Raw genomic sequence first — 26,226 nt, 5'->3', positions numbered from 1 at the left:
CCATAACCATAGCTGTGCCTTTTCTTCACTGCTTACCTCTGTAGCTGGGATGGTCTGCCTTTTGCCTCGAGGAGCCTCGAAAAAAAACTGCTCCTTAGCACTCGTGTTGACTTGGAGTAGTTTTCCTGTTAATTAAAGAGCCCAGTGGGTATTGTGGTTAATATTTTTTTTAACAGCGAGATTTTGAATCCATAACTGGTTCCTAAACAGTCATTTGCAGAGATTTAGTGAGCATTTTAAGAACCTGCTTACCTCTCCGGTCCCAATCCAGATGGGTAATGTAGTTGAGGCATCCTTTGCACACTCCTACCCTTTTGCTGCTCATTACATTGTAAATATCCACAAAGCTGTCTCCTGATGCCACTGCAAGGTACTTCCCAGCTCCTGAGCCAATAAGAAAGGAGGATAAAAGTGCAAGTTAGTTTCAGTCCAGACTGAATTATCGCAAAAGTTGTCCCCTTGTGATCAAATCGCTCTAACTTAGGTGATCACCTGACTTTTCATGTAGCATCACAAGCAGGTGAATAATGTACATATGGCATATAAATAAACACTAACATGGCCCCTTAGTCTCCCTATCTTGTCTTCGCTTCTAGTCCCACAAAGAAAATATTGGATTACCTCAAAGTCTAGATTTCCATAATTCTTCTTTACTTGAACAGAAGTACAGATACTTATGTTAAAAAATAATATCTAAAAGAAGTAGTGATTCAACTTCTTTAACTCAAGTAAAAGTGAAAAAGCACAGGCCCTGTGATAGAAGTAAGAAAGTAAGACGTAGCTCTTTGGAGAACATTTCTACCAGTTATTTTTGTGCATTTCTAAATTCTAATAAATGCACAGTTATGCATAACATAAGCTGAGATAAAGAATGAGAATTTTAAAAATTTTCTGAGTACAGTCAGGGGTTAAAGTCAGATTCGGCAGGTGGGGGAACCCTGAGATTGGTTGAAGTGGCTCAGCGTGGGGAATTAAAATCACTCACAATAATTTCTATTGAGAGCTCCAGCAGATTTTCTTTGTGCACAGGCTGTAATCAGCTGACCTGCTGCAGCAGCTGCTACTGTGAGGTTTACTGCTCTTTGTGGATTTACAAAACTGAATTTAACAAGAAGTAAGCAGATGTTTCATTATTCATCTTGGCTGATTTCCATCCCCTACACTGACAGTATGCTGTTTAGACTGGCATTTTGGAGTCTCTGATAGGCCTCCATACTTGAAAAAATAATAGCATAATTAAGGACTAAAAACTATTACTACACAACTTTGTATAATGCCTTCTAATCTAAGGAAGGCACTCTCAGTAAAGAATGGGTGTTGGGTAGAGAAACAGGATCCCTTGCGTTGTAGATTAAGGTTAAGTGTCCAAGAGAAAGAGAGTTTAGTTTCTTGCTCTCACTTTGTCCACCCCCACTGTTTCTCATTCCTCTCTTGCTGTTTCTCTGTCTGGCCTTATTACAGAAAGCCATTAATTTGGGTCATGCCTGCAGCAATATCTCTCCGACTCACAGCGGGAGGAAAATATATACACCAGCTGAAATTCTGCACAGCATCCTACGTACTGTAAACTCAGATGCTTTGGAGGGCACATGGCTTTTAGAGGTCTATTTTCTTCTCAGAGTTTTGTACCGGTGAGGAAATGCGGAGGTGAGCAGACAGACCTGGAGAGAATCTGATATCTGAGATGATGTCCTTGCGGTGGTGGAAGGACACCAGGTCCTCCAGGGTGTCTGCGTTCACAATAATGAAACTGCCGTCGTTCAGGCCCACCGCTAAAGCTTTGCCATCAGGGGAGAAGCAGCAGCAACGGCCGCCTGCGGAGGACAAGGTGTCTGTTAAATGCCTGGGACCGGTCCACTTCCTGTTATCAGTTAGTGTTTCACAGTGACTCACCTTTCCTGAGTTTGCGTACAGCCAACATGCAGTGGCTCGGGGACAGGTCCCATATGCGCAGGGTTTTGTCATCACTGACGGTAGCACAGAGAGGGAGATGGGGATGAGTAGCCAGGCCCCACACTTCACCCTCCATGTGACCCTGCCGATACACAAAAGCAGAAATATTTGATTTAAGTGATCAACACACTTTTACAACAGGTGATGGAGGAAAAAAAGTTGAAAAATGATTCAACATGAATATATATACATATTTTTTGTCTGATTTTGTGTTTTTTATTTCCTATTTCTCTGTTGACTTTGAATTTATTTCTCTCTTTCTTAATTCTGAAGGCTCACCTCATACATCTTTTTGGCCTTACCTCCCTCCTGCGTATTCCTTCTGAGCTCTTTAGCACTGATTTGATCAAACTTGATTTTTCTTAATGGAGCACTTTTTCTTTATCATATTCTGTGAATCAGTAAATATAATTTCACGTAATATTGGTCCACTCTGTCTCATTTTGTGTCTGCTTATGGTTACACTGGCTATAAAATTAAACAAGGGGTCCTCATTAACTCAGAACTATTTTAGTCATTTATGACTAAATATTATATACAAAAAACCCTTTTTATAATGGCTTTACAGTTTCCATTATGTCCGATAAATATTCTATTATAATTCATCATATCCCTGTGGGATGTTGATATCCTAAGCCTGCACCATGCTTCACTACAAAACACTACAATGCAGTGATTAGAAGTGAGAAATCAAAGCCTATGATGTTAAAAGAGACACTTAAACATAGAGAAAAAAAGGGACACTTTTTATTTAGAGCATCGAGTCAGTTAAACTGCTGGGATATTGATCTGGTCAGTTAAGTAACAGAGTGGGTTATTATTCACCATCAGCTGCTTTGGTGTTAATGAAATTAACAACCCTCCAAACAGGAATGGTTTTACAGGTGGAGGCCACGGATATTTTCCCCCTCCTCATCTTTTCTGTCTGTTTTTTTTCTTACTAGTTTTGCATTTGGCCAAGGTCAGTGTCACTACTGGTAGCATGAGACGATACCTGGACCCTACAGAGGTCGCACGAGTAATCCAGCTCCTCCAGGATGGCACATCAATTCGTGCCCTTGCCCAAAGGTTTGCTGTGTCTCCCAGCAGAGTCTCAAGTGTATGGAGTAGACTTCAGGAGACAGGCAGTTACTCTAGGAGAGCCGGGCAGGGCCGTAGAAAGTATTTAACATATTAGCAGGACCAGTATCTGCTCCTTTGAAGGTACATGATGAAAACTGCCAGAGCCCCGCTGACCACCAGCAGGCAACGGGTGTGAATGTCTCTGACTGAATAATCAGAAACAGACTTCATCAGCGTGGCCTAAGGGCCCGCTATCCACAGTGGGGCTTATGTCCACTGCCCAGCACCATGGAGCCCGACTGGCATTTACCATACAATACCAGAATAGGCAGGTCCACCACTGATACAGTATGCTTTTCACAGAAGAGAGCAGGTTCACCCTGAACACATTTGACAGATGTGAAAGAGCCTGGAGGAGCCATGGAGAATGTTATGCTGCTGTAACATCTTTCAACACATCCGGTTTGGTGGTGGGTCAGTCTGGAATGGTCTGGGGAGGCACAAATCTCTCCTCTGCACCTCAGACTGTCCAGGGGCTCCGTGATGGACTGCCCCAAAATTGTCAGGCATGCATTAAAGCATGCGGCGGCCATTCAAACAAATGATTATTTTGAGTTGCTGCAATTAAATTTCGGTAAAATGGACTAGCCTGCGGCAACATTTTTTCACTTTGATTTTTGGGGTATCTTTCTATTCAGCCCTCTGTAGGTTTAAAATCGTCATTGCAATAAATTGATGTGCCTTCCTTTCAATCCCAACCTCCAGTCCATATCAGTACAGACATCCAGGATGATTTTTTTTCCAGAGATCTGTTGTGTTTTTGAAGTGTTCCCCTAATTTTTTTGAGCAGTGTTAATTTGATGTCAGCAATAAACAAGCATACCATTTGCACACACATAAATCGTTGTATTCTTTCTTTGCTGCCTATACATACCAGTATTCATGGAGTTTCTGCTCATCTAACACAGTTAACCTCATTAGCTTGTAGAATAAACCGTCCCCTTTTGTTCTCGTCAATTGATCGCTTCTTGTGCGATCTAAAGGGCAATCAATAGCATTTTGCTCCATCTGCCTAAAATCAAGGCAGATGAGGCGAAATTGCAGGAGCACTTAACCAAATTAACAATCTCCCACTGAGTGCCAGTAATTCATCAGCATTTACAACTATTTCCTCTGTGAATCGGCACTGGTACGTTTGCATGTTTTAGACAATTACCCATACTATAATATGCATCTATTACTGCAGACTAGTTTACAAAGTGTAACATATTGTGACGTTCTTTATTTAGATTTTTGCACCCATAAAGAGGCACTTTCACATCAACCTTAATGCCTGTTAAGATAGAGTGAAACATGCCATCAGTTCTCACACACATTACCTTAGAGTAATCCTTCCACCACCTTCCTAAAAGACCATTCATTTTTGGTCCAGTAATTCAATTTAGGCACCATACTGAAAATTAACTTGCACAGATGAGTAATCTATGGCACCAGTATTATGTTGTTAGGGACGCTTCAACAATAAGGAAAATGTATTACATTACAATCCTTATCATGCATCAGCTTTTTACCTGTGAAATAAAGCACATATTCATCTTTTGAAATCTTTACTGACTCAAAAGAAGTTCAGCTCCACTACTTGTGTCAAGTCAAAGACTTCCAGCTCATCATATTGCAGAGAAACTAGCATCCTCCTGAATATCTTGACTGGGCTGGTACAGGTTGAAGCTGATGACTGCGTATGTTATTCGCTATGTGATTTTTTTTCTTACCTGGACGAGCAGAGTGATGGGACCGCTCTTGTCCACCTCCAAGATCTCGCCGTTCTTGGTTCCCACTAGGATGTGGCCATGGCCAAGAGATATGGCACGTATGGAGGGATTGTCCTCCAAGAGCAACCCTGCAGAGTCAGTGAAATAAGGAATGAAGTCACAAAGACCTTAGCAGGGACCAGGCTACAGGATGCAATCTTCATTTCAGTTAAACGCATTGAATGTTTTAAATGGATTTGCATTACATAATGGCTAGACAAACATGATCCAAGGGCAGCAGCAGACAGTTGAGAACAGGGTGACCTTTTTTACCTTTGGAGCCTGGAGCTAGGACTGCTCTCTTGATGGCATAGGTTTTGAGGCATCTCTCGAAAGTGTCATCCCACAGCGCTACTATACCATCCTTTCCACCAGTCACAAATCCCTACAGGGCCAAAATATTGTAACATGTAAAGCTGCAATGATCTCCTGCTGGCTGAGTATGCCACTGTCAGAAGTCTTATGACAAATAATATCTGCTTTTAAAAGATGTAAACAGATGTAACTGGGAAATCTAATATCATATTTCAAAGGGGGCATATTGTGCTTGCTTCCAACTCCACGATTTTATTCTTGGACACTGAGTAACTCCTTATTTACCTTGGTGTCTTGGCCCAGGCCTTAATTCCATTCAATTGTATGAAAGCACATCTTTTAACACCCTCCCTCACCATTGAAGGCAACTTTCTTCTAATCTACAGCGCATGCTCAGAGCCAGAGCTGTGTGCCTGAGATGAGTATATTAAAAATATCTGCTCTCACTGACATCTCAACAAATATCAGCAGACTGAAGCTTGAGGTTTGAGCTGAGGGATTACTTTCACATAATGCTGAAGTTTAAAATGGACATTCACCAGAAAAATAAGAAAAAGCACAACAGGATCCCTTTAAAATGATGACAGAATAACAATATCTAATGATCTGCAAGTTAAAGAAAAAACTTCGCCTGATAAGGGAAAGAGCCTTTCCTCCTGGATTTGTGTTATACCTTTTCTAGAGCGTGCATACTGAAAACGGGGCCGTCGTGGGCTTTGACAGTCTTCATCAGGAACATGTCCCTCCAGATACAAATGTCCCCTGTGCATGTGCCTGAAAACACCATCTCCTCTGACCAGCCATACACAGCACACATCATAGTCTCCGTCTTCCCCATGTTTCCCTTGCGTCCAATTAGACCACCACCTGAAAGAGACCCAGACAGTCACGATGAGATGTGTCACGGCTGAGCCAGAGTTCTGCTTTTTAGAGGCTGTTCTGCTAGTCAACAGTGAAATACAGGTCTTACCAGCTTTATGCCAAAACTTCATATGTTTCACACCAGCTGTGATGAGCTTGTCAGGAAGGTAGGGATTTATTTTGACAACAAATATCTTGTCCTTGCTTCCCCTGAAAAACAACATTTAATGTCAACACAAACTTTTAATTTGCACGTTTTTTTACACTGCTGCAAAATTAAAATGCTTATATCTAGATCACAAGATAAATAACATTTAATTTTTGTAGTTACATGTAATGTGTGTTATGTCATTATGCACTATGTGGACAAACATTTTAGGCTGCATACATATTCTACTTACAGGAGCTGCTCAGTCATTGAAAGCATGCCATGAAGCTCCTAACACACAGTTTCTGTGCTGATGTTAATTCAACAGGAGGTTTGGAGCTTTGCAGTTACTGACTCAGCAGTAGCGTCGGCTACTTTTATGCAGTATGCCCCTCAGCACTCGGTGAACCCGCTCTGTAACTTTACAAGGTTTGCCAGTTAGTGGATGAGATGCTGTGGCTCATAAACGCTTCCACTTCTCAATGATACCACTTACAGTGGAAGAAACGAAAAACATTCACAAACTGACTCGTCGCAGTGACATACATCAATGTCAGGCATGGATTCACTTCTTTAGAGCGATCCATTCTCTCACAAGCAAAGGCAGACTGCATGGCTAGGTGGTTTATTTTCTTCACTTGAATTCAAAGATTAAAAGGTGTGGCCCTGTAGTTTTGTCTAGTGTAATTCAAGAGGCTCTGCAGGAGACTGGGGACCTATCCAAGGTGTATCCCACCTTTTGTCTTGTGACAGCTGAAGGAGGCTGTAGCCCCCCTATGATCCTAAGTTTGGATAAGTGGTTAAAAAATTAGATGGATGCATTGTTCCTCTATTGGATCCATTAAAAAATATGTTCTGAAAAAGATGTTATGATTTTTAAGAGGAAACATCAACTACTTTAAAAATATGAGCAAAATGTGACACCATAATGTTACTGATCTAAGAAACAAAGCTCTCTTTATCCTTAATTAAAAGTAAAAATGAAAACCAAGAGTGACAAAATATTGTTTAACAGAGATAATTTAGAAAAAAAGAAAAACTAACTGAAAAGTGTTGTGTACTTACAAATCTCACTAAAGCAAAAACACACAGGAAATGTATTTAATTTTAGTCTTGATCAAATTTAGTCAACACAGCCATCCTGAGGAAGCTGTGATGCAAGTTTTTTGACTGAGATGATTACATAAGGGTGTGCCAACTGTTTCTATTGTTGCATCTTATTATTGTGCTGCTCTGAACTTCTTAAATCTTGCTGCTGACAAACATCGCCCATACAATTACACTGTAATAAAGAAAAGCTAAATCCAACACTGAAACTAATAAAAGCACCCTCTTCAGGCTCTCCATCCCATACCCACTCCTCCTCTGCCAGCTGAGGCTGAGGCAGCGGTGCTGTACAAGCCAGGCTCTGTCAAGCCCCATTTCTCTTTGTCCACCTCACTGTATTTCCCACCAGTGTCTATAAAGGAGATTAGGCTGCTCTAGCTGTCCCTAAGCTCCAGTGAGAGCCTGGCAAGCAGCACGCAGGAGAGCAACCCGCAATGCACCGCTCCCAAGTAGCCACAGGGTATTTCACTGGAGTAAATACTAAATACGAACATCAAGTAGGATGAGCAACAAAACAAAAGCAGAGATATTTCGGGATGCGGATGCTTTCCTGTTAGTTATTTCTGGTGCCTTCGGCTTTTTAGAACTGAAAATCTTGCCATATCTTTTTGGAGAAAGTGACACCTTTAATGCTCTAAATAAATTCATAATTCAGGTCTGGTAATCTAATCCATTTGTATCAAGCCTGGTGAATGTATAATTATGTGTTGTTCATATACATCATATATAGGGATTATTTGTACCACGGTAATGATGGAAACCAGAGTGTCATGCATGTCTTGGATACTCAAGTCTTCAGTTATATGATGCATTTTTAAAATGCAGACTTCAGTCTGTCGACTGTAGTCTTTATTGTTCAGTTTGTTTCAGGCATCGTAAGACATATGATTGTTTTCGCTACTTGCTTGTTACCACTTTTCCTTTTCATTGCTTGATTGTTTCAGCAATCCATTTCCTTTTATGTACGTTTTGCACCTTGGGAAACAGGGTACATCTCAAAAGACTGCCTTCTAATTCATTTTCCAAACACGTTTCCTTGTGCAAATAGCGTCTGACATATCAAGCAGCTCAAACTCACCAGGATCTCATCTACGCAGCTCCTGGTATACGAGTTAAAAGTAATTCTCTTTGATTATGGATCTACAGCCAAGGCCCTGGGGCATACTCATGCTCTAGCCATTCAGAGTCAGGCAGGCTTTACATCTACAGAGGAGCAGCCATGTAATCTAAAAGGTAATTCCCCTTTTTTCCTCTGCTCTATCAATCACATTGTCAGCCTTGCAAAGCAAAGTGGCTTCAATTTAGCTCTCATCGATAAATGTCCATATTTAAAGCAAAAGTGCTCAAACAATCTGAAGAATTAACAGGGAGGTTTGTCAAAGCTCTCCTGAAAGGCCACCCTGCAGATCTGCAAATGCTGTAATAAAACTGTACTAACCGCATGGCAGAGAGCTTCTCCCCTTTTCTCCAGTCCCATAGCACAATGGTGTGATTGTCATCCAGGCCCACAGAGGCCAGCCGTTTGCCATCCGCTGTGGATGGAAAAGTCAGTCTGTGAGTGAAGTTTGGCTCTTATTAGCAACATGAAAGCACCATGGCGGGTTTGATCTACAGCAGGTGATTCACTGACTATGACATACAGATCACCACCATGCCTCTATCTGTGGCCAATTAGGGATAGTCAGATGCACAGTTCCCCCTTGATGCTGTCAGACTGCTGCGACTAAAAGACAGCAGAATAAGGTTCTTCACTGCTGCCTGAAAAACTGGTGACTTCCGAATTTACCTATTTCTTTTATGTGTGAAATAACTTTTTCGTTTCCCTGTTAAAACAGGATGTCTAAAATCATTTGTTAGTATTAAAAGCTGTCTAGGTTAGCTAAGTGTAGTTTGAAAAAGCAAGACTGTGTGTTACCTGAAAAGTCCAAAGCACACACTCCGAGCTGGTGGAACCCCTTCAAAACAGACATGGGTTTTAACATTTCTGTGTCCCATATGTGGATGGAGGAATCTCTGCCAACCTGGGTAAACAGAAAACATACAAATATCATGAATCTACCAAGTGAACCCCTTTGGATCAGATATAGCTCAGCTGAAAGGTTTTTAAAGGCTTTCAAAGGATCCATAAACCCCCAAAACCTTGAATATTTTATGTTAGGAGTCTAACGGCTACCTGGCCTGTAGCTACAAAATCCTTTAGGGGGTGCAGAGCCAGACAGAGGATGTCATCATCATGGCCCATGTAGAAACGCTGCGTATTCTGTTGTCTGTTGTACACAACCCCTACAGCAGCAACATGGTACACTATCTCCCCAGTCTGGGTATAGAACAGGTTGCTCCTGCAATCATAACCCCTGTAACTGCAAACAAAAAAAGGGGTAGGGGTGAGGGGGCTTTATTTAATCACCATGCATGAAGAGACTTCTCTAGCTGAAATTCTTCTAATGCTGGGATGGTGTGGGATTATGCAATTTCTGAGCCTACCCATGAATGAAGTGCAGCTTTACTCCACTCCCTGGTGCTCTTTCTCTCTTCTTCATAGCTGTTGCTCGATGTTTCTCCTTGCACTGCTCTTTGAGTTGAGGTAGATCTTCTTTATAAACCTGAATGCATGTGGAAAAGTGTTCACATACTGCTTGATTCACTGTAATATTTTCCCAGGAGATGCTTTTGATTTTAACACAAACCTGTCGTCTATATGTGAGCTGCGTCTCCTGCTCAATTTCCGAGTCCATCTCAGGTACATCTGACTGATCAGAGTCTGACTCTTCGCTGTTAGAGTCTGCCAGTATCTCTGTAGGTAGAAACAAGGTTACATTACAGCTTGCCAGAAAATTCCCCCCGCTTCTAAATCAGAAAAATATCCTACTACATACAAAGTTAAAAAAAAAAACCTTCATCCTGTTTCAGTGGGAGTCAGGGTCAGTCATGTAATAACACTACGACATCTCCTATTTATTAGACTGTCCTGCTTCACAGTGACAACAGTGAAGAAAAATGTACAATAATGCTGATGCAGCACAGTAAAGCCGTGCCAAGACAAGGCAATAAGCAGAACTGGCAGCTAAGGGCGGCTACTCACAAGATCCATTAGGAAAATTAAAAGGAAAGGCAGTTAGTATGTGGTTTAATTTCAGAGAGCACAAGGCAGTCTGTCTCTGGAAAAAATATGACTTGGAAACGACAATGCAATTATACTTTCCAAGGTTCATTCACTTTTATTGGATTTGTCTTAATTAATGTGATGGCCGTTCCTTTGTAGAGCTTTATAGAAATGACGGTTTGCTAAAAAAAAAGTTCAAGAAGGAAGAAATTTAGTACATTGGTCTCTCGTGGGTTAGCACATCAAGTTCACGAGGTTAGAGTGAGGAGTATGCTAATTGTGTGACAGAAAACTACATTCATAAAACCCATTATTGGTAGGTATTACATATATGGTGATAAATCTTTTTTAATGGTCTGAATTTAGCAAAGTCAATGTTTAAGTCAGACAAACAGTCATAGCTTCACACTTTTTTCAGAAGCATTTAGGAAAATCAGATGAGAAAATGGATACCACTTCCATGTATGTGCGTATGTAGCTACAGCCAAGAGGGTCAATAGTTCACATAAAGACCACATAAAGACTGGAAGATCGAAGAAAGTTAACCTGGCTCTTGCCTAAGCACTAGACAAACTACGTGCCCAACAATATCCACAACAACTCCAAAATCTAGTTCAGTTGACTAGTGTGAGCACAAGGTACTGTATCCTAGCATGATTAAGTGAACCTTAAGCCCAGTCTGCTTACAAAGATGGCCCCAAGCATGGTTCAGTTAGACTTGCGCACTATCAGCACAGTCAACAACAGCTGGTTCCCTAAATATCCCTATAATCAAGTAATTAATGGCTCTATAAGGCATTTGAGAGAACAAAATAATAATGCTTTTAAAATCTTCCCAATTAAGCCACAAAATGCATAAAATCGTGGACCATGGTGCTTGTCAAGAGTGTTTTTCAAAAGCTTGTGTGCATGAAAGAGAGAGAGAGAAGTGAAAATGCTAGGTCAAAATGAAGTGTGCTTAGCCCTGATTATTACATCCAGTGTGAGTGAGGCTAGCCAGAGAGTGAAGGCAATTGTGTTACAATTAAGCGTAGCATGACCACATTGTGAGAAAAAAACTCCCCAACTAAGCTGGTTCCTTTTGCTGTTTGTGAGCAAAAAAAGATCCTGGATAAGCCCCCAATTTTTCACAAACTGGCGAAAAGCAAATGACAAGTAGTCTAATGCAATACATTCACTTAAATAAGATGGAATATCACAAAATTAAACAAATGTAGTTGAAGATAGTAATATCAGGACATGCGTCGTGGAGTTGTTAGGCATAAACGCAAACGGAATCAAATTAATACATTGGCCAGTTGTAATGGGCTGAAACACTCAGGTGAGCTGCATTAGCTGAACACCTTGGGAAGTTAACCAGTTGCCCTCCAAGACAGGCTAGGACCACAGAAAGACAGTGGGAGGAGTGTTGCAGCAGTATTTTTTGACAGAGCCAAGCCAAATAATCTCTCTTTTTCTAGCATTTTTTTGAAAGCAAAGTAATAACCTCCTGGCTCCATTTATTTTATTTATACCACAAAGACAAGAAAGTGGTATCACAGACCGTTATCACAGCAGACATTTGGAGTAGGAAAAGCACAGGCAGAATTAATGATGGCACAGGTCCATTAAGTATCCTAGTAAGCCATTACTGTAAACCAGCATGTACAAGAGTAGGAACTCCCATAAGTGGAATTCAGCCATCAATAATATATCTGTGCTTTCCCTTTGATAACTTTTAAAAATGTCTGCCATGACACTAAGGGCTTTTGTGTAACTCCCAGTAAAATGAAAATGAACAGTACATAAGACAGAATTTGCTGTACACAGTATTCCTCTAGTTTGAAGAGGAGATTGAGTAGACATCCGGCTTCCACACTCAGACTAATTTGATGTCTTGTTGGCAGGAGCCACTGATTTTATGAAATAAGTAATAGCCGTAATGCAAGTCATCACCTACATTAAAATGTAACGCTGCAATATTCCTTAATGGATTGATCAGAAGTAAAACCTACAGTTCTGAAGAACATAAATCACCACATTACAGTAAGTACAGTTATGCAAATAAAGCCAGGGTGAGGGCAATACCGTACCTTGAGGTGCTATATGCAGAGCTTCTTTAGACTTTCTTTCGGGAACAAACTTCCACTGGAACACTGAGTGATCAGCACCCCCGATAGTTATTACCCACTGGTAGTCATGTGACCATCTAGCATTGGTTATGTGAGCCGAGTGGCCTAAGTACTTTTTAAATTTTGCACCTGAAATCAAGAGACAATGCATCAGACAAAGAGTATAAAATTTTACCTAAATGTCATCACTTGGCTGCATTTTTGTAATAAAATGAGATCGTCTTTACCTTTTTTTACACATGGATATCGCAAAAGTTTGACTAATCCATAGTCATCAGCAGTTACTAAGACTTGGTTGTTAAAGTTGGCGTCCACAGAGTTGATGTCGTTGATGTCCGAGTATTTGGGCCATATTCCATTAACTTCGGGGCCCAAAACACATGTCCATGTAGCCCACTGTACCAGCTTCAGCTCTTCCCTATTGGTGACCTCCTTCCCACCTCAACAAAAGAGAGCAACATTTTATCTCACAAAGCAGCATCTTTAGTAAATAACCTGGTAGTTCTGTAGGATTTTTCTATATTTTGTTTGACCGATCATATATCATCATATAGAAATTTATTTAATGCACTTTGTGTTTTACTGATCACACACTCTCAATTTGAAATTTTGTTCAAGGATGCTTCAAAATGCACATTGGAGACTAACCTGCCAATAAGCAGATGAGCTAATCCTAAGCAACAATGTGTACTCTAGAGTCTATATTCCTGTACTTACTTGGCATCCTGTAGAAGAGCCTCCTGCCGCTGCCATCATTTGTCTGCAGATACTTGCTATCTGTGGACCAGTCCATATGGGTGATGAAGCTGGTGGACCCGATGCACTCACCCACTTTCTTGTACCTCTGCACCACGCCATAGATATCCACCGAGTTATCATTTGAGCCTACAGCCAAGTGGGCCCCATCGGGGGAGTACTTCAGCTCATGGATGGCCTCCTTCCTGTCCTTGATGTGCACCACCTCAGTCATGTCTCTGGAGTGAAGCAGGGGAATGTATCAGCTAAATGGACACCAAATAATGCAACCTCTTCATTTAGGGGAGATTTATAGCTAGATCTAAATTTTCCATCCAACTTTCGAATTGTATACCCACCTGACTCTTAGAACAGTGAATGAGCCATCCTTCATCCCCAGTGCCAGGTGAATACCATCAGTACTTACAGCCGCACAGCGGATAGGCTCCTCCATGTTACAGCGAGCTATCAGTGCATGATCTATAAGGCTCCATATCCTGTACAGACATAACAGCAGGAAAATTGAAGACGCAAAAACAACTGGAGAAGAATGAAAGAGAGCAAATTGAAGAGTCAATTATATTTGTGGCCTTTTTCCTGTTATACATTAGCTTTACAACCGGACCCAGGCAGTTCCAATTACTCCAAAAGATCAACAGCATTACAAATCTAACTTGTATTAGACTGGAGGTGACTAACTTTTTACACACAAGTTGCATGCACGAGTTAATACTGCACGAACAGAAGCTGAAGCTTTACCTGACTGAGCGGTCATCACTTCCAGTCATAGCTAGAGGCTTAGTCGGGTGCACAGCCAGCGCCCAAAGCTCTCCCTCACAGTGACCCTGCATTATGAGGAAGGGCTTGTTGCGATCATGGACCACAATCTCAAAGATCTCACTGTCCTGTGTGCCCACTAGGATGTGATCTCCTCGCCAGCATACGCTACGCACTGACAGCCCTATCAGAAACACACATACACAAATGGTAAACATAACCAAAAATGAAACGAATTAACACGCAAACATGAAAGCAGACAGACATTTGCCACTTATAAAAGGCAGCCGTTATTAAAGACACAACAGGAGGTGATAATAGCCATCTGCAGGCTAGGACGGAGATTTTAACAAGAAATACAAGGATGGCACATGTTTTCAAGCCGATTTGCAACTGACTTTTGGTAATACAGCAAGTATAGGATGGAGGATGCAAATGCTCTTTACATACAGTACTGTACAAAAGTTTCAGGCACTTTTGATGTTTGGTTTCTTAGTCATCGGAGAGGCAGTCCTTGAGTCATTTTGCAGCATCACAATGGCCTCAAACAAACAGGCAGAATATTCAAGAACTATCTTCAGCAACACAAAGGTGAGGCCCACACAGAGCCCTGACCTTAACATACTGAAGTCAGTCTGGGATTACATAACTAGACAGAAGACACTGAGACATGAATGAATGGAAAAAATGTGACGACTTCTCCACGATGCTCGGAACAGCTCACCTGACATGACTTTAAGATAAAGATTGATCCTATTTAGTCTTTTATTTGTTTGCTTCATTTTGCATGAATTAATTACTTTTTTTCAAATAAACTTTCTGTGCTTTGTTAAACACGTTAATTAAATCTTGCGCTTTCTTCTCAGTTCTGTTTTCTTTATGACAGAACAGCTGATGTACTGCTGCATTATTAGCTGGTGATTGTGTTTCTGTATCATTAAGCAAGACAAAAACATGAATTATAAATTATAACACATTCCTTTAAAGGGCATTTCAGCCTAAATTTTGAAATAAATTCAGTTGAGTGAGAAAGTTTAATTGATCATGGTGTCTGAGTTTGTAAAACACATATTTATAAACTGCAAAATCAGCAGGTTGAGTGTGGGTGTTGAGCTCTCCACATGCTGACTTCTGAATGTTATTCAGTTGTTTTTGGACACTTTGGAAACTAAACTGAATAAAAACACTCACTAGGCTATTATTGGTAGCATCACCAATGTACTGTATGAGCTTAAAACGTTTGCACAGAACTGTAGAAGACGTCTGTATACAGCGCAAAAATTGCAACAGTGCTTGAACTTACTAACAACAAGAGGAACAGCAGAACAATGTGGAGACTGCTACAAACAGACTGACATGGTTGTTAACTCCGCCCTCAATGACATTACCCACCTCGGCTATTTTCACCTCTAGCTACTGTTAGGTCCAAGATTAAAAGTAAAGGAAATGGGGAAAAATAGAGAGCAAGAAGAAAATGTTAGAAAATTAATTAAAAAAATATAATATAAAGAATGCCTTTAAAAAAATCCAGCTGTATTTGTTCATTTACACAGTGGTTTAAATTTTAACCTGCAACATTTCTGTACCCAAATTAATGGGGAAAAAGAGCAAATTTGACATCACCTTTATATCCTTGGTCTGTTTCCCTGAGATCAATGACAGTAATTGGTTTGAAGTTGAGATCCCACAGCCGGACGCAACCGTCTCGGCCCCCGGTGGCAAAGCCCTCTTCACAGGCATTCATGCTGAAAATCCCTGACTGGAGGAAATGACAGGCTGTCAGTGAGGATCTGCACAGTAAATGAGCAACGACAGAACCAGCCTCAGCTACAAACTCCACAGTGCTGCTCCTCAGCCAGGCATTTGTTTAACAAGGCTTTTGCAATTACAAACTGGCTACAGCGGCCTCGAGATAAAACCAAACTGAGAAAAGGAAGTTGTCATATTTGCTTTTATTATAGCTTAACTGGAAAGCTCTGCTGATGCCCTTGTTTGTCTGGTCGGCCCCTGTCCAACCCCTAGTAAGATATTTGGTCATCCAAAAAGCAGGAATGGACATGTACTGTAGTTATTATCCCCTCCCCCATTCGCCTATCCCCCTCACCCAGCTGTTGATCCCGTAGATATCATTTAATCCTGTGGAGGAAAAGGCTGATCCTTTTCTACAGAGCAGAATCTAATAAATCCAGCGAGCATAGCTATGAACCCCGTTAAGTTTACTAGATGCTTTTACTTTAGTTCTGCTCTGTGTGTACCTGCAGGTGTGCAAGCAAAATCAGCCTGAGCGAAAGACCACAATGCACCCTGATTAGACACTTACCCCATGAGCACCCTGCACCGTCCTCATCAGGTTAATCCCTTTCCACACGTAGATGTCACCGTTCAAGGCACCTGAATACGTGACTTCGTCCTTGGCGCAAGCAAGGCAGAGGATTGTTTGGAGATCCCCCGTTTTGCCAAAAACACCACGTTTGGGCGTGAGAGCATTACCGCATAAGCTCCAGAACTGCAAACACAAACAGAAAGAGTGGAAGAGTATGGTGGCTAATAATCCTCTGTGTAATCCTGTCCTGAAACGGCAAAGGCACAATTACGCAGTATTTGGGACCAAAGTCATGTTATGTTTTGGCACACCATTAAAAAACACACACACACATGCACACACAGACCTTGAAAGATAAGTCAAACTCAAAATACCTAATCCCACACCTCACCCCAAGTCTCTGTATGCGATACTGGGCACTCTCGCTGGGGGGGGTGGGATGTCTGTGTTGTAATCACCTGATCAGCATCCACAGACACACACACATACACGCATGCTCATGATTTATGAACAAGGTCATTGGGATGCACAGGCATGGCCTCGTCTGAGGGCGAAATCCATCAAACGGAGGGGGAGAGAGTGAAAATGAGACGCTCTGTCTGCATGGAGATGAGATCACAGGGACAAAGCTCAGGAAAGGCGTCTCGAATACTGAGACACAGCCATCCTCACGTGAAACCGAGACACTCATCACCGGCAGGCGGCAGAAAAATGACACGCTGACAGCCTATTTTCTGCTTCACCTGATCATGTGTTTGACAGCCGCTTCGTATTCAAACCTATAGCTTGAATCAAAATGGATATTTGTGTTTCGGACAATGCACGAATGATTGCACAGCAGCTTGATAGGGACTAACAGGATAAACAAATGAGCTCTTTGAAAGTGACAGCTTGTCACACCCTCACTAACACCCATTGCCCTGACTGATAGAGCTGTTGCGCTCTAAGAGGAGGGACTGATTATCAGAGACAAGCATCGCAGATGCCATCAGTCATTTAAGGCTTGCACACACCTTACCAGAACAGGACTTTTCTAGTCTTGAGCTCTTCACTGAGATTTCAGAGAGCATTTGCAAGTTGAAGGTTAAACAGTGGAAATCATAAATGTGTCAGGAATACTGGGATACACAGGTGAAAGTGTGTCAAGTGCTGGGTTTGGTAAGGGTTCGTGGGAGGGGGCTTTGTCGCACAGCCTGTTGCCGAAGCAGTGGGGATGGATGCGGCGTGACTGCACAGCCTTCCCTGCCCGCAACTGATAAGGCAGCGAGACACAGGCGCTGGCTAATCCCTTCGCTGCAGAATTACTGAGAGAGAACTGGATGCTGGAGAGGTTTATGATGAGGCCATGAGCAGCAGAGAAAGGCACGCAGGGGCAGGGACAACACAGAGGAAAGGTCCCTGAAAATAAGACTCCTCTGAGTCAAAATCAAGTCTTGGCAATGACACTTCTGAGCAAGCTCCTCCTCTTAGCACAGAATTAGTGGTATGTCATTAGCTCGGTTACCTCCACCATCACCCCAAGGGAAAGCTTTTAAGTGTAATTAACATAGAAAGGTCAGTCATTCATTATCTACTGCACTGCACGCCCCTGGACGCCCTGCATCCCACTCACAATTTCCCCTCTTGCCCAACTACAGTGACCCTAAATGTTGCTGCTGCGCTAACAGAGGTCAACTATTTGGCAGCCTGCTGTAAGGACAGCTAACTGACCTCCCTCAGGCTTTGTATGGAGCACATTTCCTCGAAGCTGGTGACATTCATTCACTGTGCTGAACTCAAGCCGACCTCTGTGGCTTTGTGGCTTTCAGATGACCAAAACACAAAGACAACACCTCTCTCACTAGCTGCTTTCATCATGTACCCTTGACATTTTACTAACCGTGAGTTGTGGATATATTTTACGCTGTTCTAGGCACGTGAGTCTGCTTCTATTTATATCCGAGTGGTGTGATAACGTGTTGAGATTATTATATACTATGAACACCATGTGAGTGAGACCACCATGTGGGTTTAAACCACACAAGTGAGTTGGTAGTTGACTCCAGACAAATAAAAACTTTGAAATAATGAAATTATCATGTTATGTACACAGGATTTAAGGTTAGTGGCCAACCTATGGTTCTGATTCCCAACCAGGGGCTTTTGTTATATGATTTGCTGGAAATGATCTGGAAAAATTAGGTAACTGTTTCTGAGTTTTTCCTCATAAATAACCCAGTCATTTGGTGTCACAGGAAGTTAATGCTTTGTTGTGAGAAGTCAAACAGCTGGGAGAAACTGGGTGACAACACACAAAACATAAATGTACAACAGTCTTCGAAAAAGCTGGATAAGTGGGGTATATGTGTGTGAATTCAAAACACAAAGTGATGAGTAGCTGCATGTGGAGGAAAGCGTCCCCACCACAGAGGTGGTGTTTTCCTCCTCTCTGCTAGTGAGTGGATTACTGGGGCTAAATCTCCTGTATGCTCTGAGTGCTATAATCACGGAGCGAAAACAGGCCAGGGGAGCAGATGTCACATGGTCTGCAGGGTGAAGGGCTGGGGAATTATGTGGGACAATTGCTGGATTGCCTTGGCATCAGACAACCCGAAGGGGGGAAAGGAGATGAGGAGGATGGGGAAGGACCAAAGGATTCTGCAAAGACTGGCGGGGTTGGGTGCAGCAGCAGGCGGAGGTTTCCGCATCGAGGCAGTTGAGGAAGAGTTCAGGGGGTAATTACTAGGAGAGAACGTTACACACCGAGAAAAACGTACAGTAGGTTAACCCCCGACCTCACACCCCCTCTCGACTGCATTGCCCACTTAAGCGTGCCCGAATACTTAGCCTTGCAGAGCCAGAGGGTACATTTCCTATCTGAGCGTGATTCATTCTTTTCCCAATGTTTTGGAAATGAGCCTCCTCTGAACACTACAACTACACATCCCAAGGGAAGGCTTGGCGAAGACAGACACCCTGCATCAACTCATTGAAGATTTATGAGCGCCACTCTTGAAAAGAGTGATAGAGATAGGCCTGGAAAGAGAAGTGAGCACAGCTGCAGTTTGTACAGTGGAGGGCTTTTATAGAGTTGAATGGGGATTTTGAAAGGGGGAGCTGAGTAGCAGAGTCATGGTCTTCAACAAAAAAAAAGAAAAAGAAACATTTTACTCTCTGCAGTGCAGATTACTACAAATTTGAGAAGAGAGAGAGAGTCTTTGCCTGTCCTACTTATGTTAAGTGCCTTATAGCCATGAAATAAAACGAATTTGCATAGATCTATTTTAAGGCTTTGATGTGGCCATGACGATAAAGCGGGAAGAACCGAGGCGCCATGAAAACTTCTAAAAATCATAATCTGTTTTCATATATTGTGCAAGCCTGAGCCATCTATAGTACACTGCATAAAACGACCAGGAAATGGCTGTACCTTGATATGTTTGACACCGCAGCTTACGAGCTTGCTCGGCTGGTACAAATCCCACGATATGTCAAATATCTGCAGGGAGAAAACATACAATGCATTAAATACCACAACATCCACCTTCAAGTCTGGACTTTTAATAATCACATTCGCTGCAGGAGGAGGAAATTAAAAGGAAAAAAAAGTGTGTGGTGTGTCTGTGTGTGTTTACCCTGCCTGTGTTATAACGTGTGTGGGCTGAATTAGAAAACAACAGCTGCCTGTATTTCATCTTTTTTAAATTCCTTTTCATTAGACGTACACCCTCTCCGATGGGCTCTGGAAGGCTTACAATCAATCAGGCCTAACTTGTTTATGTCCCTGTTGGGCAGGTGCTCCATCCTGCATTTATAGCTAATTGAGGCGGTCAATACAGAGCTTGTGACGGAGGAGCAAGGGGAGGAGGAAAGTGTTTACCCTGTCTGTATGACCGGGAGCGGCTGCCAGAACCTTCCCTCTCCTCCAGTCCCACACACAGATTGTGTTTTTCGAGTCCAAACCCACAGACACCAAACACTGTAAAGAGAGCAAAGAAAAACAGAGACATCACAGACTCTCACTAATCACTGCAAAACAAACTTAGCTAGCTCAACTGCAGCATGGTAGGTCACAGTGAAAGGGCTAATAATGGCTACAGAGCAGAAGAGAACAGTTGTCCAGCCTCTGGCGCTTCCAGTGAGCACATTTGAGTGCTTTTGCTGGAGGAGCCACCTATAGCCGACTGAGTGAGTAGGCAGCGGCAGCAGTGGAGCAGAAGAGAAGAGAGCAACTCTCATGGAAATCCTTCACTACTCCGCCGCTTGGTTTACATCTTCGATGCAGTGCTGAATCAGTGTTTGGCTATGGACAGAAGTCTCTGGTGAGGCATTTGCACAGTTTTAACTGAATTTGAAAAGCCAGTGTTTTAATGATGAGCAAAGAGGCCCCGAGTGTTGAAACCCAGTGGAACCGTGCAGATGAGGGCGGCTGAAATGTGCATTCAAACTCAAGTAATGTTTTAGCAGCGGTAGTGGCGTAGCTCTAGGGATGTTCTGTCAACGGGTCTCGCTCAGCAGTTATTAGATGAATCTCTGTGAATAGTTGTACAGATATTCATTCATAACAATAACAACCTAGAATGATTTGGGGGTTTTTTTGACCATCAAAGCAAAGCAAAAGTTTTGGTGCTATTGGAGCCTTTTTGGGAAGGATCCCTTCACAAACCTAACACAGATTTTGCTGGTTTGGGGTTAATGAGACTTAACAACATGGACTGAGGCAAACATTTTATTATTTTAAAATAGTTCTTATTGGTATTGATGCACTTTTGAATGCACGGACGGTAATTAAATTAGTTCTTTTTAAATACCGTAACTCAATCCCTTTTTCTTGGGACACAGTTCAAAATCCTTTGATTATGCCCAAATATCTGGTATTGAGGATATTTTAAAGAATCTGTAAGTTCATAAATGTTATAGCATGCTAGCATGCTAAAGTAAGACGGCTAAGATGGTTAACATTATAACAGCTATATTTCCCCATATTAATACTGGAAGGATGTCAGCATACAAAGATTGCTGGCTGTTGCTAGGTAAAACTGGTAGCAAGGAGGCATACAGTGCTGTCTCAAACAACTTTATGGTTGCTGCAAGAATGCTGTGATCACACGTAGATTGCATAAAGAGACACGGACTATATATATATATATATATCCACAAAATGATGTGTTATATATTATGAAATCATCACATCACCTAGCAACCACCTAACAATGGACTCAAATCACAGATGAAACCACATAATAGTTGTTTGCAAAAATCCTTGATCACAGCATAATCTGGCATGCAGAAAGTGTCTGAAACAGAATAGAAGAGTCAGTATTTTTTTGTACAATAGCATTACAGCTGCAGCTGATGCTGTAATATCTTGGAGAGAAGGAAGTGTCAAATATCAGTGTACTTTTTTTATATTGCTATAATAGATGGACAGGGTAATGGCACCAGGGAATTATTCTAGATTGCTCTGAGTTCAGCTCTCACTTCCTCTGATCCAGGAAGGGGGAGCGATGGAGGGTAAATAGAGCTGCTAAACTAATAAGCGATGGAGTTTTCTCTGGGTTTAAACACTGTCACCTTTCATCTAAGTCCCCAGCTCATGACCCGAGCAAGAAAGTAGCACAGGGTCATATTTCTTCCGTGCAAAATATAGGATGGTAAAGCTTTAATTGGATGAAGCGGCGTGTAAATACAAGACCTGTTCTGTACTGATTTTTACAGTTCACATCAATATGATATCTGAAGGTTGCAGTGTGTAAAGTTAACTGGTGACAAGTCTGAGAAAGACTGAAACGATGACAAAAAAAAGGATAAAAAGGAGATTGCTGGAAAGTTGGTTGTGTCAGAGAATAAAAACTAAACTGTCTGGATGCAAGCCTGTTACGTACGGCAAGTTTATCTCACTTTAACACTGCAAACTGACAATTTCTGTGATGCAATACGACTGCAGCTCACTAATCTCCGTTGGAGTAATCGGAAATATGGCATTCACAGCTGCAAAATGCTCATACAGTTCTGCAGATCTGCTATCTGGTGACACTTCCAGCTCTCTTTGCTTCCCTAGAAACGTCCCCAGATTTTATGGCACTGAACAAAGACTGCAAAGATTAAAACTACAGCAGTGCTGTTCATCTTTTAATGTGACAGATTCTCACTGTCTTTTAAAATTTGCATTATTCTGCAAGAACAGTACCTGTCCCTCGAGGTCAAAGGCCAGGCAAGCAATGCCATGTGTGTGCACATCCTTGAGGATGGACACAGTCTGCACAGTGTAGGAGTCCCACACACAGATGTAAGGCTCCTTGCCCACCTGTCCCGTGGCCACCAACACTCGCTCTGGATGGAGAGCTAAGCTGCGCAGAGAGAAAACGGGCAGAGAAAACACCTGGTTAGCATAGCTATTTTGCGTGATTGTATATTCCTGTGTGAGAGTGTAGCTGTGTGTGCAGACAAGGGATTCACCCTCCCAGCAAATGAACACATTAAGTCTCCAATGGAAACAGAGTGGCAGCTTGATGAAGTGTCATGGTTCAGTTAACTCAGTCATGCTCAGTGCACACACACACACACACACACACACACACACACGCACACTTAGCCTGGCTTCATGTGTGGTGCATTCAAAGGATAAAAAGCAACACTGACAAATCTGTGAATTTCATCTTTCTCAGCTTTTATTCATAACCTCCCTTGAATTATTTTTTGCCCTTTTCACCTTTTTTAATTCATCTGGGGTTTCCTCGCATCACTGGGCATATGTTTGTAACACTGTTACATAATCCCCCCCCACCCCCACCCCCTCTGCTCCACTCGTACCTCCCCCACCTACAAGCTATCCCACTCTACAGCTGAGCAACAGCCTGCTGTATAAAGCTGTCACTCTCTTCTCCCGTTCCACCCATCCTTTCACCAGACCCCAGTCACGTTCCAGGCAGGCCTGAGTGATTTACTGGGCAAGGCTTCCTCTCACCTTGTCCTGGCCTATATAGTTCACGCTGCGATGGAGCTCCCTCCATTATAATCAGACTGCCTGTTTTGCCAACTGCTCTCCAGCATTTGTAATCCTGGCGTGTATTCAGACAGCAGGGCAAGAGAGGCTTCACGAACCGAGCAGCATCAACCTGCTGAGTGAAAGCGGCTCCCAACAAATAGCCCACTTTGACTCTCTAAACTACTTTGTCTCATCTTTCTCCTTCAAAGTTTTCAGTGCGGATCTTTCTGTCTGACTGCTGACACTTTATCTGCATCCGTAATGCGCTGTCATCACAGAGCAGATAAAGCTTGGTGGTGTAACGTCTTTGAAAGCTGAGGTGGGTCTGATGTGACAAGCCTGATCTTTGTCATCCTTCAGCCCTCTCTGCTTTTTCTCTCCCTTTACCCCGGCTACGCCACCGTCTTTGTTGAACCTCTCTCCAACTTGGCACAATTTCTCATCTTACTTTTTATGAATTATATAATCTGAGCAAAGCAGCTAAAAATAGCATTCAGAGGAAGAGAGAAATACTGAGATGCAGACAGACAGCAGAGAAAACTGCTTTGGCATGACCAGGTACTTTGCGGTAAATCTGTCTGGTGTGATGACATAAAACATGATTAATGAAGATTAAAACTTCCAACATCTTTGGAGTCACCAAAAAAAGGAAGTGCTGATACTTATAACTCCTATCCTGCAGTTAAAATGTGGTAGGTCCCCTTTACAGCGTGAAAATCAAATGCAGTCTTCGAGCCAGCTACAACCAGACTGTTTCCCTTACATTCCTGTCAGCTGAAGAGCTTGTTAAATGCCATCACTAATGACTTTGCCTGCAGTGCATTTCCACGGTTCTCCTGTTTGATATAGGCTACAGCTGTCTGATGCATCTGTCCTCCATCTGCATAATGCTGTACTACAAAACGAGCTATACGGCAAACAGAGCAGCGATTTAACTGCCTGTTTTTTTATAGATATAGCTGATTTCTGACGGTGAGGATGCAAAAATAGAGCACAGGAACGACACACTCGGTTTACAAGAAAGATAGGAAACCCCATGAACAGAGCCCATTAAAGTACAGGAGGCCACAACTGATCCTTGTTTTAACGTAAGCTCCTGAGACACATGCAGCAGTAGTTTTCTTTGTCTGATTTTCCCTACACTGGATTAAAAAGAAGCAGCGGATTAGGACATTTCAGAAGGTCTATATAGTAGAGGATATTTCCCAGGATACTGCAAAGTGTTTTTAATCCATCAGCTTGCTCCAAAAACTAAAAATAGAAAAGATAAAGTAAGCAGCAGGTATGTAGAGTGGTGCTCTTCTTGATTAGATAGTCTAAAAAACAGCAAAAAGGATGAAGAAAAGGATGACGATTGGGGCAAAGATTCTCTTACAGAAATTTACTGATGTTACAAAAATTGAACCAAAATTGTCATTTTATTTTTTCCTTAAATGATTAGTAACGGAACAGAAATTAATTGGTTTAATTATCAAGAAACCACTAATCATTTGTAAAGGATTTTTTTTTAATGTGAGGATTCACAGAAGCAGTATATACATTATATATCAATTAAAACCTACTTAAAGTAGTATAATAGGTCAAAAAGGCATCACTGACATCTAAGCTGTTTATGGTAAGGGTGAAGTATAATATAAGACTTAAAACAGTCAGTTATATATATTTTTAACCCCAGTGACAACACTGCTGAATCATACCATTGTGCTAAGTAACTGTACGAAACTCTGGAGGATCTTAATTGGGTAAGACAGATGTGCTCTTTAGAGAACAAGCTTCCTTTTACAGAGTAGCCCTGGCAGCTACTAACAGTGAGTGCATTTGTGATTGTGCTGGGACTTTTTAAGAGTATCCTGGCTATGTGTTGCACATGCACCCATTTGGATAAAGTCTTTTCCTGGTTTTAAGAAACCTAGATATCCTACCTGGAATACTTCAATAGAATTAGTGCTTCCTGTGGCAACAATTATTGATACTCTGAAACCAAAGAAATATTTTTATTACTAAATGCAGAAACTTTCACCTGCTTTATGACTCAATGGGATGAACTGATATATGATTTTATATATATGTGTGAGGGAGACAAAGACACTGGGAATCACAGGAAATACAAGCACAAAAAGAAAAATGGATTAAAATTCAAACAAGGACTGAAAAGACACATGTATTTAAAACCTTGTTATTATAGCTATGTAAATACAAGGTGCTTGCTGTGATAGTGAAAAATATAAAACATAACTGAACACAATTAACACAATTAACCCAAAACCTGGGAAGAATAATAATACTTAAGCATGCAAGTACACTCATTGGCAATATTAAAATGCATGTAAAGATATGAAGCAGGCATTTCTTTCTTATTGTCTTATTGGTAACAGATTAGTCTATAGTCTTCCAATAAGGTTTTTTCCTTGTGGATATGGTGGCTGATTTCCAGCATGCGATCTAGAAAAGCAAAATGAACGATTACCATAGAGAATGATATTATACTGAGGCTGGCGCCTGCATATAAAATAAGCTAAAGATAACGTCTTAGGAAGTCGATCATCACAAACCATCCATATTAATCAACACTAAAACAATGGAAGATGGAAGCAAAGATGGAATATGTAAATCATATCAGCTCTCATAGCTGCTGTCAGCAGTAAAACTGAAAGCACATTCTCACACACTGCTCTAGTATATCACAGTGATTTGTTTCACATGCACAGCTCTAACTTGTTCAATAGTAGTCAAAATACTGTATTTATTATTATTAAAAATGCTTTTTTTTGTTCATATCATTAGTTTATGGACAGACAGACTCTTCTCTGCAAGCCAGGCGCATGGTTATTGTACAAACCCTGCAGCAGTATTAATGGAAATGTATTCACAGCATCTCTCCAAGCTCACCGAAACAAGACCAGCCTCACTCTGGCATCTATAATCCATAATTCTGGCCGTGATCCATCATAGA

At 41.7% G+C, this 26,226-nt stretch overlaps 1 protein-coding gene across 4 annotated transcripts in view; it reads right to left on the bottom strand.

The window, feature by feature from the left end:
* eml5 (EMAP like 5) overlaps positions 1-26,226 on the bottom strand; it is a 47,835-nt gene that overhangs the window by 16,976 nt on the left and 4,633 nt on the right. For 2 of the 4 annotated variants that reach the window (XM_025901101.1, XM_019349158.2), the window contains exons 2-25: positions 22,476-22,635; positions 20,166-20,264; positions 19,716-19,784; positions 16,304-16,489; positions 15,607-15,742; positions 15,376-15,399; positions 13,966-14,167; positions 13,566-13,703; positions 13,189-13,445; positions 12,699-12,911; positions 12,433-12,600; positions 9,945-10,051; positions 9,742-9,860; positions 9,431-9,617; positions 9,173-9,278; positions 8,696-8,789; positions 6,112-6,212; positions 5,815-6,008; positions 5,100-5,211; positions 4,788-4,915; positions 1,894-2,035; positions 1,662-1,814; positions 253-384; positions 37-125 (exon numbers count right to left, since the gene is read on the bottom strand). In XM_025901101.1, the coding sequence (XP_025756886.1) occupies positions 37-125; positions 253-384; positions 1,662-1,814; positions 1,894-2,035; positions 4,788-4,915; positions 5,100-5,211; positions 5,815-6,008; positions 6,112-6,212; positions 8,696-8,789; positions 9,173-9,278; positions 9,431-9,617; positions 9,742-9,860; positions 9,945-10,051; positions 12,433-12,600; positions 12,699-12,911; positions 13,189-13,445; positions 13,566-13,703; positions 13,966-14,167; positions 15,376-15,399; positions 15,607-15,742; positions 16,304-16,489; positions 19,716-19,784; positions 20,166-20,264; positions 22,476-22,635 (3,316 nt within the window). The remainder of the gene's footprint in view (positions 1-36; positions 126-252; positions 385-1,661; positions 1,815-1,893; positions 2,036-4,787; positions 4,916-5,099; positions 5,212-5,814; positions 6,009-6,111; positions 6,213-8,695; positions 8,790-9,172; positions 9,279-9,430; positions 9,618-9,741; positions 9,861-9,944; positions 10,052-12,432; positions 12,601-12,698; positions 12,912-13,188; positions 13,446-13,565; positions 13,704-13,965; positions 14,168-15,375; positions 15,400-15,606; positions 15,743-16,303; positions 16,490-19,715; positions 19,785-20,165; positions 20,265-22,475; positions 22,636-26,226) is intronic. The other 2 variants (XM_003453060.5, XM_005476938.4) reach the window with 1 other exon arrangement.

Source organism: Oreochromis niloticus, linkage group LG19 (assembly GCF_001858045.2).
Source record: "Oreochromis niloticus isolate F11D_XX linkage group LG19, O_niloticus_UMD_NMBU, whole genome shotgun sequence".
Lineage (NCBI taxonomy): Eukaryota > Metazoa > Chordata > Actinopteri > Cichliformes > Cichlidae > Oreochromis > Oreochromis niloticus.
Note: the sequence above shows the minus strand (reverse complement) of the source record. Positions and strands in the feature narration are given on the sequence as shown.